Source organism: Octopus sinensis, linkage group LG4 (genome assembly GCF_006345805.1).
Source record: "Octopus sinensis linkage group LG4, ASM634580v1, whole genome shotgun sequence".
Lineage (NCBI taxonomy): Eukaryota > Metazoa > Mollusca > Cephalopoda > Octopoda > Octopodidae > Octopus > Octopus sinensis.
The window spans coordinates 71,038,050-71,051,106 of NC_043000.1; the positions used below are offsets into that span (position 1 = coordinate 71,038,050).

The 13,057-nt window shown below is 34.3% G+C and overlaps 1 protein-coding gene across 1 annotated transcript; it reads right to left on the reverse strand.

Annotated features, from left to right (window-relative positions):
• Positions 1-2,487: 2,487 nt before the first annotated feature.
• On the reverse strand, positions 2,488-12,235 carry LOC115210478 (protein ABHD13). Its single transcript, XM_029779080.2, has 2 exons — positions 11,154-12,235; positions 2,488-2,783 (listed from the first exon to the last, which is right to left on the reverse strand). Exons 1-2 carry the CDS (start codon positions 11,476-11,478, stop codon positions 2,503-2,505), a joined length of 606 nt encoding a protein of 201 aa, XP_029634940.2. The 5' UTR covers positions 11,479-12,235; the 3' UTR covers positions 2,488-2,502.
• Between the last annotated feature and the right edge of the window lie 822 nt (positions 12,236-13,057).

The following is a 13,057-nucleotide window of genomic DNA, read 5'->3' on the forward strand; positions in this document are numbered from 1 at the left end:
CATAGAAAACAGATATTAAATGATAATGGTGACAATGGGCTTTCTCCAGTTTCCTTGTGCAAAATTTTATTCACAAAGTATTGGTCACCTCATGGCTATATTAGAGACCACCAGCTTACAGCATCCACACAGTGGAAGTGAATCCCAAGCCACAGTGTGCTGAAAAGAACTTCTTAACTATCCTTGTACTTCATCTCTCTCTCTCTCCACACACACATACACATATAATTGTCATTTTAATGGCTACTTTTCCATGCTTGCATGGTTCAGACTAAATTCATTGAGGTTAATTTTCTACAGCAAGATGCTTTGCTGTTTCCAAGCAAGGTGATATCTTCCTTTAGTCCAAACAAATTTTTCAAGCAAGATTCCAACCAAACAAAAGTTTGTTATGTTGATGATGCTTGTTTACTGCTAGTGGGTGACAAGAAGATAATGACACACACACATAAACATATGTATATACAACAGGCTTCTTTTCATTTTCTGTCAACCAAATCTACATACAAGGCTTTGGTCAGCTCAGGCTCTAGCAGAAAATACTTGCCTGAAGTGGGGCACAGTAGGAGTGAACCTAAACTCACATGGTTTTAGTGAACTTCTTAACCATACAGCCATGCCTGTGTTCATATACACACACAAATATGTACATATATATACGTGTGTATATGTGTGTGTGTGTGTGTGTGTGTGTGCCTGTATCTGATACAACACTACCACTAAAAAACCATAAATCATCATCATCCTTTAACGTTTGTTTTCCATGCTGGCATGGGTTGAATGATTTGACAGGATCTGGCCAACCAGAGATCTGTGCAGGCTCCAATTGTCTATTTTGGCATGATTTCTACAGCTGGATGCTATTCCTAACACCAACCACTTTACAGAGTTTACTGAGTGCTTTTACATGGCATCAGCAGGGGTTCTTTTACATGGTACTGGCTTGGGTACCTTTGCATGGCACCAACATGAGTGATTTTGCATGGCACTGACACCCATGAGCCTACAAAACAAGAAACTCTCAGTTGATAGAGGGAATGAGGGTCATGACCATAAAGGACATGCCTGTATGTATGGATGGACACAATTTTACTTAGCATGACAGTGTCTTCTCAAGCACAGGAAATTGCCAGAAGTCTCAGTCCTTTGTCATCTCCTCTGTGAGACCCAATGTCTGAAGATCCTTTCTCAAATAAATATAGATCAATAAAATATGTACCACACTGAAAAGACAGTGAAAGTGCTTGGCTCAGTGGTTAAAGCTTCACTTATCTGTAGTAATGAGTCACAATGTCACTGGTGCCAAGCTGTATTGGCCTTTGTCTTTCCTTTGGATAACATCAGTGGCATGGGTAACTGCTGGTCTTCCATAAACAGCCTTGCCTAAACTTGCACCTCAGGGGGAACTTTCTAGGTGCACTCCCATAGTCATTTATGACCAAAGGGAGTCATTACCCTTTTACACTGAAAATAAGTACTGGGGAAGATATGATAGACTAGAAAATTCTTGAAGGCAGTGACTAATCATGATCACAGCCAAATAATTGAAATCCAGAAAATACAAAAAAGAATGAAGGAATATAAAATCCAGTTTACCCCTATTCATCTCTCATGACTTTAGAATGTTTGCAAAGAATCATTATTCTGAACAATTATTTTCAATTATGCTAGCTAAAAATTAAATAATGGAAAATTTACTCATCTGTAACACCTAATTTATTGCATTTTACTCAAGCTAAATTCAACATCAATTATAATACAAAACCCACTTTTATAGCTGAAAATTAGAAATATAATTTATCTTCTTAAATATTTAATGATTTTAAATTAAAAATTTTAATTTAAGTTTAAATTTTTACTACATTCTCTTACTATGTACCATAAATAGTATGTTTTTTCACATCCATACTTTATCAAATGAGTGTATACTGAAGATTTATTTTTTATACTACTAGCATACATTGGTAATGTAACTCTGAACTGTAATATTTTATATTAAATAATCTCTTTCAGATAATATAGTGTATAACCATACATCACCTGTGTACTAATAGGCTGAATAATTGCTATGAATTCACCATAAAGATATCCAGTGAATACACTTCACTGCCTTCAGCAATGAAGTGCTACATTAATTATTAGATGTCTTAGGAAGGGGTGGTGGGGGAATACTCCTGATAGTTTCTTCATTTTCAAAGGTTTGTAGTTGCATTTATTTTTTCTTTTACTGCCTACCAGTTTTGACCCAAGTATTTTCTTTTAAATTTCTTGTGTAATGCACAAAAAATACATATAATGACTATCTATATGATTTGTATATCAATATTTGCTAATATTTTGAAAACTATTTTAAATAGTAATAATTTTATTGAAAAAGTGATTTCTAACCACTTTTACACTTGCTAAATTCTTGAAAGAATCCAAATAAGTATACTGCCTTTTTGAAAGCCTTAACTGAGATAAGAAAAATGAAACAAATAACAATTCAAAAATCTAACTAGCTTAGATACATGTGTAATATTGCAATGAATTAATAAAAATAATTATATACCGGTGACCAATGTTTCCAGCATTTCCATGGAAAAATATCACAGTAGGGGCAGTCACAGAAGAATAGCTGGGTTGTTTGATAAGTACTACATGTATACTGGTACCATCTTTGGTCTGAAGGTAGCTGCTTTCAAATGGCAGTTTAAGCAAGCTCGGCATATCAACATAGATTCTGGCATTTCGTGGTTGTTGAGGATAATAAATTAACATGTCCTGCCCATGATACAACAAGCCTGAAAAAAAAAAGAGAAAAAGAAAAAATTGAACTTTTATAAAGATGATTTATTATTGAAAAGAATTTTGAAAATAATTTAATGTGTTCACACAGCATTTCTCACATTCCCACTTACTGTGTATTGTAGGCAACGGTTCTAAAATAAATAAATAAACCTCTTCATGAAGGCTTGGCATCTCTTCAATTAAGTTTTTCTGTTTGAATTAATAATATCCAAAAACAACTTTTTTATAATGTAACCTTAGATGAAGTAAAAAAGCAATAATTTCATGCTCTCAGTGTGTTTAAATCCAAAAAGATATCAAATTATGGTTGAAGATCTTCTTAAACAGTACTTCTGCTTCCATGTGATTACTAATTATACATACAGCCCATGAAACATCTAAAAGGAATCTAATAAATGAATAGAGATATCTAATAAATAAAGTATCCATATGCAACCTAATAACCCTAGAGATACCTATTTCTTTATTACCCACAAGGGGCTAAACATAGAGGGGACAAACAAGGACAGACATAGGTATTAAGTCGATTACATCGACCCCAGTGCGTAACTGGTACTTAATTTTTCGACCCCGAAAGGATGAAAGGCAAAGTCGACCTCGGCGGAATTTGAACTCAGAACGTAGTGGCAGACGAAATACTGCTCAGCATTTCGTCCGGCGCGCTAACGTTTCTGCCAGCTCGCCGCCTAGAGATACCACCACTTAAATAAAAATATTCTCTTCTTAATGCAAAGGAAAAATTTCAGCAGACAATAATGTTTTTTGCACATAGAAACCTAATAACTTCTTTCAAGTAAATCAACCAAGTGCTTTATGTGATTAACATGAACTTGTTTCGTTGAATCTGGTGTGATAAAAAAAATCAAATTAGCCTAAGCAAAATCTAAATACTGACTTAATGGAAAGATGTAGTCAGTCCAGCTTTTAATCTGAAATATATGATTATGAAAACACAAACGTACATGGTATATACATTATTAGATAAATGGAAATGAACTAATAAATGTTATTATTATTACTGGTATATTGTTGCTTTCTGTACTGGAATGGGTTCAATATGGTAATATATCATATCTCCACTCTTGTTGATCCTATATTATCTCATCCTAAAGATCCAACCTCTTCAGATCTGGCCTCACTACCTCTTGTTTGTCTGGCTTTTCCTTTACCTCATGTATCTTTTCCTCTGCCATATGTATCTTAGCACACAATATTTTTTATTTATATTTATTTATTTTGCTGAGCAGATTTCATCTGTTCACATTATCCATCAATACCAATAAAGCCAGCTCTCCTACTTATATCACTTGTTACCTTTTATGCCTCACTACTTTTTTAACTCCTTGCCATTTCACTTTAACAATGCATATCCAACAGATCATACTTAACTTAAATCATATTTTGTGCATTTTAATGCCAGAACCTCTTACATAAGCTTCATAACTTGTCTTTGAACAGAGTGAAACAGATAAATAATATACTTTAGGTAGGTACAAATTCCTTCCCACACATTTGTCCACTGCTCACTCTTCTGTGCTACAAGTTACTGTTTCCTCTCTTCTGAAACATTTTCCTGTTGACTCACCCCTATGTGCCTATGACCATGTCCACCCATTTCACCATATTTATCTCTGTTTCCCTCCACACTCTTAACTTACCTACCTACTACTTACCTGTCCCTTTCTTTCATCCTTCCCCAATCAATTACATTAAATAGTGAACCTCTAGCATAAACATTCAGATGTTTTGACCACATTAAAAAAAAAAAGATCATCTGCTAGATAAGTAAATTTCTAGTTACCAACATTCTACTAACCACTTTTTCACCAATGATCTATGTTCTCTCAACATCTTATGCTACTATAACAGCCTTTACAACTTTCAATGTGATAACTGTATGGCAGGTAGCCTGAATCAACCAGCAAAGGAATATTAAACTTGCTCATAACAGTGCTTTTCTCTTTTCATGTTAGTAGATGAGCTAAAATGGATAAGATAGCAGCATTCACTAAAATTTGAAGATTTTGTCAATATTAAAGGTAAACAATGTTAGAGATTATCAGAATTATAGAGATTATCAACATCCACTGAAATGTTAAGATTTTATGGCCGTGAAAGTGAGCAATATCAGAGACAATCAGAATATACCATACTTGCAAATTCAGTTTGTTTTGTATTCAAATAAGCAATTGAAATAACAGATGGAATATTTTTTTGACAATCCTAGTTCACTTTAGAGTCACTTGAATCTGAGAAAGGATAATGTAACTAAAATGATACATCTGAACTCATTCACACATGAAAAATGTTGGTCTTAAAACATGACACAAGATTAAAGCTCTCAGTACTCCTCCTGTCAAACTGATTTGCCTGAATTTCTAACTTAATTTGATAATACAGACTATATATAGACATCCAAATATAGGAGCAATTAAGAGGAAAGCTTCATCGATCATTTACAATCAAGTAGGTAATAACTAATCTTTGGCTGGTTTTAAAACATCAATCAATCACCAGTGAAAATTTATAAGAAGCTGATTAATGGCATTACCTAGCTTCACAAGTACTGGCAAACTGAAAACAACAAAACCTATGTAGTACATATCTAGTTCAATAATAATTAAGGATCAACTCAACTTAGCTACAAATTCCATATATTAACAATATTTCTATTGTCTTTACAATTACCTTCAAAGGTCAATGAAATCATTTGAAATTAATTATTACAAAATAATCTAACAGTAATATTAATGTATTAATATCAGTATATTTCTGTCAAAGCTGAACTGAATTCTATTGACAAATAAGATTCAAATGATCAATCAGTAACCATTTTGTTTAATTATAATTGTTAATTAAACAATCACACATGAAAGGTTCTATTTTCAATTATATGGTTAATAATAGACAACCAAAACATGAGATTAATTGATATTAGATATTTCCAACATATTCTACTTGACAAAGTTCATATAAAAAACAGTAGTACAAGGGTGGACTGTAAATTTCATAGGCTAACTATGAAGGAGTGATGCTAGTGCTGTGAAATCTTGCATGCATTAATTTTAACTCTCCTTATTAAGAACTGCATCTTTTCAGGTAAACTGACATCTGAATGTTCAAAGAAGACCTCAAAAGTAACTAGTAATCATCATCTTCTCTTAAAAATCAACAAAATTTGGTATTGTGATATCATCAAGTACCTGCAGTAAAAGAATTTAGTCTTTAAGGACATTCATGCTGACATGGTTGCTACATCAGGGGATGACACTCCAGCTCTATCAACAGTATAAAAGTGGGAACAGAGAGTCTGGACATCCTGCAACTGCCATGACTGAAGAAAACATTGATCATGTTCACCACATGGTGGTGGATTACAGGTGATTGACTATAAATCAAAAAGCCAATGCTATTAGCAAATCCCATGAGAAAGTTGAGAATATTCTGCACAATGAACTTGACATGACAAAGTTTTCTGTTCAGTGGGTGCCATGTCTTCCGACACCTGATCAAAAGCACACCAGGCTGATCATATCACAGGAAAATTTGATATTGTCCGAGGCAGATCCAGCTGGTTTCCTTAAATATTTCCTAACCCAGGGTGGATGTTGTCTTAATCATCTTGAGCTAGAGACAAAGAAACAATCCATGCAGTGAAAACAGCCCTCCACACCTGCTCCAAAGAAGGCCAAAGTCATTTCATCTGCAGGGAAGGTCATAACCTCAACTTTTTGAGATGCAAAAGGCAATGAATGTGTTTAGTGACTATCTTCAGAAGGGCCACACCATTAATGGAGAGTAGTATGCCAACTTGCTGAGGCAGTTACAAAAGGCTATTAAGACCAAACATCCAGGAAAACTGATGAAAGGGGTTTTGTTTCATCAGAACAATGCTCCAGCACACAAGTCTTTCTGCGTACATTTGGTAAACGGATTCTCTGTTTGAATGGAAAATTTTTCAATAGCTTGGAGATGGATTGCACTTGTATCCCCCTTATCCAATTGCCATACAAAAACTGAGCATCAATAAACTCCCTTATACAATCTCAAATATTTATATGTTCAACAACAGAATTTCTTAGATAATTAGTATGCCATGTTGAGATCATATTTTGGACCATTTTGGTTTAACAAACTCAATCTGATATTTAGAAAATTTCTATACAAATATAGTCTTTCATACTAATTAGATAAATCATAGCCCCTTTTTCTATTTTTATTTATTTTGAAATATCAATAAGACAGTTACAAACCTTTAAAGACTGAAATTTTGCACTTTACAAATTAAACACATTCAATCTGAACATGAAAGAAATTAGAATTCCTCTATGTTCCCAGAGCAACATATTAAAACCATACAATTTTAAACCAGCATAAGCAATCAAGTGGAGACTTCCCCAAATTTCCCCTTACTGTCTTATGTATGTTAAAGCCAATGATAGCTAGGCATCAGAGAAACAGTAGCCAAGCCTCCCTCAAATCCCTCTCTCTACAGCCATGTGTATGTATGAGCCAACAAGATCTCTACATGGTAGCTAGATATGTTGATGGTTGTATTAATAGTTTAGGGGGTGTTGTGAGTATTATGTGAGTGTATGTGTGTGTGTGTGTGTGTGTGTGTGTGTGTGTGTGTGTAACATCACCACCACCACTACTAACACAACAAACCACAACATTAATGATGTCATTGTTGTTGTGGTGGTGGTAATAGTTATGCACACCACCACCTCTTCATCATCATGACAGCCACTACATAGTAGTAGTAGGAGGATAGATGATTTTTGTTATTGTTGTTGTCTAACTCCATATCATTTCTCATTCAGTAGTGATTTGAGACATGTTCCTCTGCTATTCTAGCAAGTTGATCAAACAGCTTTCATTTTTAAGACAGCAGACTGTAATTTGAGGGAAATTTAGCTGCTATTTCTTTTTTATTATTGATTTCTCCCCAAAAGGCTGAGGATTTTGTAATTAGCATTTCTCCATTTCAACATATCAGTAGAAAGAATGAAAATATCTGGTAAGCCAAAAAGATCCCATTTTTTCCCCATTTCCAGTTTCAAATTTGATTGTAATCAGACACTGAGAATTTTGCAGTGTTAATAGTTGATTTATTAGATATATTTTATCACACTGATAATTGATAAAGTCCGGGTTATAGTACTTTGTTTTGGCTGAATCAGACTGTTGACCATTTTCATTTGCCCATTTTATTGCAGTTGTTAGACCTAACATGGTTTATTTTTACTGTTATTAATAATACTAGATGCCATACTCATATCTCTTAACTTGCAATGACCTCTCTGGATTCTCATCACTCTCATCTCTTTCTCCATCTCATGTCAACTTCCTCCTACACTTCCTACTCCCATAATGTAGGATAACATTGAATCAGCTTCTGTATAACCCCACCACCCTTCTGCTCTGTCCCTCATTATTTTTTCCATATGGCATCCGACTGTAGAAACCATGCCAAAATGGAAATATCAAAGAATAATGCTGCCCACTGTTGCATTGGATCCTGTCAACTTCTGCCAGAATGGAAGGTTGATGCGAAACGATGGTGATAAATTGAGATCATCAGCAAAATTTGGTATTTTCATAATTCTGTTTAAAGAACTAAGCAGCTCTGTTGCATAGAAAAATATAATGGGTGAAATTAGAGAACCTTACTGGAGATCCTGAGGAAGATATATAATTTAGCTTTAATATCATTGAAAATAAACCATGTTCTAATGGATAAGAAAACTAATAACCAAATTGCAAAGATTGTTGAATATTTTAAACTGATATTCCTTTTTAAGTAGAATGTCATGGACCATGACGTAAGCTACTTTTAAAGCTAGGGAGATCAAAGTGAGTTTTCAGAAAGTATTCTGTTTCAAGTAAGATAATCAGTTAGTCATAATTTTTACCAACATTTTACATAGATTAGTACAGATCAAGATATGATCAATATAATCTGACTGAACTGTAGTTATCATTATTAGATTTTAGTATTATTAAGAAAAATTTTTTTCCATATCTGGGAAATGTTAAAATATAATTACATGATTAAATAAGTTAAGCACTGTTTCTTGTATACATCCCATGTTTTGTCTGATCCTGTAGCAGATTCCTCATGTAACTCCTCATTAGTTTCTAATAATTCATGTTTAATTATAAGGTGGAATGAGTCTATGTAAAGACTGAAAGAAGCAATTAATTTGTTTTTAATATTTGCTAAGAAAAATTGGCCAAAACAAAATGTTTCTGCAAAAAAAGCAACTTCTGAAGAATCTGAGACTACCATTATTGTGATCTTGTAATGATTCTTGATTTACTTTTGAGTAGTTTAATATAGACTCTTTAGATACACTTTATTAGTTGGTTTTAATTTCTTTTTTGTTGCTTGTTCCATTAGATAGATCATTATCAAAAATGTTGGTGGCCTTTCCATTTTATTTTTAATGATTAATTCATCTTATTAAAGTGAAATCTATGCTTATTAACCTTAAAAGAAATGAATTTGGTTTTTCTTCCTTGTCTGTACCTTTGCAAAAAAAAAAAAAGATTCTCCCTTTAATGTTAGAGTTATGCACACACACACACACACACACACACACTTAATCAAAATAGTTAATTTATTTTAAGCTAGAAATTAATAATTTGTATTAAAGGATAAAACGGCAAACCATATATAGATTTTAGAATGATACGAGAAACAAATTATCTCTTAAGAAAACATGTAAAAGTCTTTCCTCGTGTTTCACAATGAAATCAAATATATCTATATAATATAAACAAATATCGAAACAGCAGTCTGATTTTTATTAAATGCTTTCATTTGATTTTTAGTAGATATATCAGAAACAACTACTCCCACGACAAACTAATAATTTAAACTTTAAGTCAGGGTACTTGATTTCATGCGAAAAATCCGAGTTTTCCTGCAAATACTGGGATGTCATTCGCGTTGTGTAATGTATCTCGGTAGATATATCGAAATTCGGCAATTTCTACTCTACTTGCAAGAATCAATTAATCTGCCTGACCGTAATTGTTATATAAATGCAATTCAGTCGTTGAAAGTTGGAAACAGATGTACTAGTGACAGAGTAACAACTTTTAGAAAATAAAGAAGTAACCTTAAAAGTTATGAAATTAAGCGAGTGACACAAATCTCGTGAAAATAAATACAAAACAAAATAAGGTTCTTTTCTTTTTCTTTCTAAGCTTGATAATGATTTTAAGCTATTTATATGCAAAAATCAATAAATGGCAGCTGTTCAGAAGTGTGACTTACTGCTAACAGAGAGATCAACGAAATCATTTTTATATACAATTATGTTCCATAGTTAAAAGTAGGTTGGGACTCAATAGCGTTAAATCACCAAAATCACCCTACCTTAAATCACCAAATGATTTATATTAAATAGTTGATATAATTAATAGTGCCCTTCCGACTATAATAGTAGATGTAACAACAAACACAGAGATTTGGATACGTACTTCAAGTGATTAAGCAAACTGGTGATCTAAATCTGCGATTTGATCTGTTGTTTTGGGGGATATTATGCAAGTAGGCAGCCATACTAATGTCAAAATAAAAGGATTTATCATGGTGAAACATTATTTATTATATGAAAGCATAAACTGTAAAGTTTATCAAGTGCTGAAAAAAATAATTAGTAATTTCAAAATGAAACTAATTATTAAAACAGTTGGCGATGTTTCTTGATCAAAACAGAAAGAGTTGATTTTCGTAGGATATTCTGAAGAGGAAAGGTTGGACTCGATGATCTTAGACAAGAAAGGAATTAGATGAGATAATCACTATTCTATGCTTTTATAAGGTGGCAACGGATTTTGCTTGTTTCCTTCTTGAGTAACATGTGTGTGTGTGTGTGTGTGTGTGTGTGTGTGTGTGTGTGTGTGTGTGTGTGTGTGTGTGTGTGTGTGTGTGTGTGTGTGTGTGAGTGAGTGAGTGAGTGAGTGAGAGAGAGTATAGTGTAATCAATATCTAGACAGGTTCGAAATGTAAATCGAAGTATTTGAGAGAGTATTGACGGAATCGCTACTTTAGGTCTGTGAAATACTGAACTGTCAAATAACGGAAGTTGCGTTTAGGTAGCAAATACCATTACTACTATACAAGAAGTAAACAACACCCGAATTAAGTGCGCGTGCATACACACGTGTGCTGATACACATACACAGGAAATATTTCTCGCTATGTCATCTTCAGTTTTCCAAAACTGTAAAATAGTAGTTTTTTTCCTAATTAGGATAGAAAAATAAAGTGATTATATAAAGCGCATGGTCGACTTAATTCGTTTTAAATTTTAAAATCAGATACAAAATTTAATAACTGATTTACTTACCAAGAGAAGCTATGATTACAAGAAGCAAAGTGATAAGTCCACCGTAGAACCAGAATATTAAGAATATTATAAACAAAGCTGTAGTACAGATACTCCAGAATTTAACAACCAGTTTGAAGAGAAACAGGAGTATAAGTTTCAGGTGGCCGAAACGACCCGCCCGTACTCCTAAATTATTTGTCCGCGATGTTAACCCAGAACTAGAACTGCCATCTGAGCAGGCACTACCAAGACCGTCCAAATTCGGATTGCATCCCGATGTGGTTGAAGATGATGCTGAAGAACTTGAGGGTTTTATCTCTCTTATTTTTAGTTTTACACTCATCTTCCCCTCACAATGTTGTGAGGGTCACGTCCTGAAATGGACAGATAATGATGATATAGATCAGAGTAGAATCACAGTAGGTGATAAGGTCTCGGAAATATTTTTCGACTGTTTTTCAAACAGGAAATGTACACAGAGGGAATCCACTGGAAGTTATCAGATTGACTATAGCCAAAAAAATTTCGTTGACAATGTTTAATGAAGTCTGTTGTAGTTGGTAACAATTTTTGTGTTGCTGGTAAAGCTGCTGCTTCGGAATGTAATTTTTGTGAGGTCCCTCTTTATGATGGTAAAAGTAACGCTGGTATTGCCTGCATTGGAGGCGAACCTTCGACATTGTTTGACCAGATAAGCAGCAGTATAGATTATCCACAATGTTCAATCACAAATAAAATCTGAAATATTTCTATCCCAAACCATACAGGTCTTCTTGTTCTTTTCCTTTTAGGTTTTCTTCGGTTTTTATGAAAGTCTTACACCATAAATATTAAATGTGACAAAAAAAATTGTTATTGCTCTCTTTTAAATATAACGCGGTATATTATCCAGAAAATATGCAATCGAAACGCACGTCATTTTTGTGTGCAGTCTGTACGCTAACGAAATAAAATCTGCTTGAATCGTGGCAGCGTTTTAGAACCATGTAATGTGAATTACCTCCCGTTGACAGTAGTTATAAAATATGTTCACGCTAGGGGCGCTGACAATTGTTAGTCAATGAGTGTTATTTCCATTTAATGTTGTTTATTGTTGTCATTTATGTTATAGGCGTGTGGATGCGCAATGGTCCAGCGGTTAGGGCAGCAGACTTGTGGTCGTAGGTTTGCGGTTTCGATTCCTAGACCAGGCATTGTGAATGTTTATTGAGCGAAAACATCTAAAGGTCGGTGGGGGACCCTGCTGTACTCTTTCCCCACAACTTTATCTCGCTCTTTCTTCCTGTCTCTGTTGTACCAGCTTTGTCACTCTGTGTCACGCTGAATCTCCTCGAGAACTACGTTAAGGGTACACGTGTCTGTGTAGTGCTCAGCCACTTGCACGTTAATTTCACGAGCAGGCTGTTCCGTTGATCGGATCATCAGCGTAACCGACGGAGTTGTAGTCGGTTACGCTGTTGTTTACTCCCCCAGCATTGTTGTTTACTCCCCCTGGTCAAACCTGAACTTCTTCCTATATTATAATTTCATTTTCCTCTCGGATGCTTTCCTTTCCCGAAAGATACTAGACCAAAGTGTACACCTGTCCACTATTCATTTTTAACCAAGAATTCTCTGTATCCGTGGGGCAAAGACACTTTTGGTTCCTCCACGCAAATTCACACTTCTGCTGTATCATTTTAACCCATTTTGAGGGTTGCGATGTTATACTTAAGCGTAAGCCAGGAGTTCACAATGTAAAGAAAAATGTGTTAGCTATAAGCTCCCAGTGATTCGTTGAGAATATTGTGTATTGCTTAAATATGTGATTAAGAATGGATGCTTTTTCCCCAATATTGACTGTGCGTCTTGAAATAGACCAGTTCTGGTGCTATACATTCCATTATGATTCCAGTATTGCTGATGAACATCCTGCAAGATTT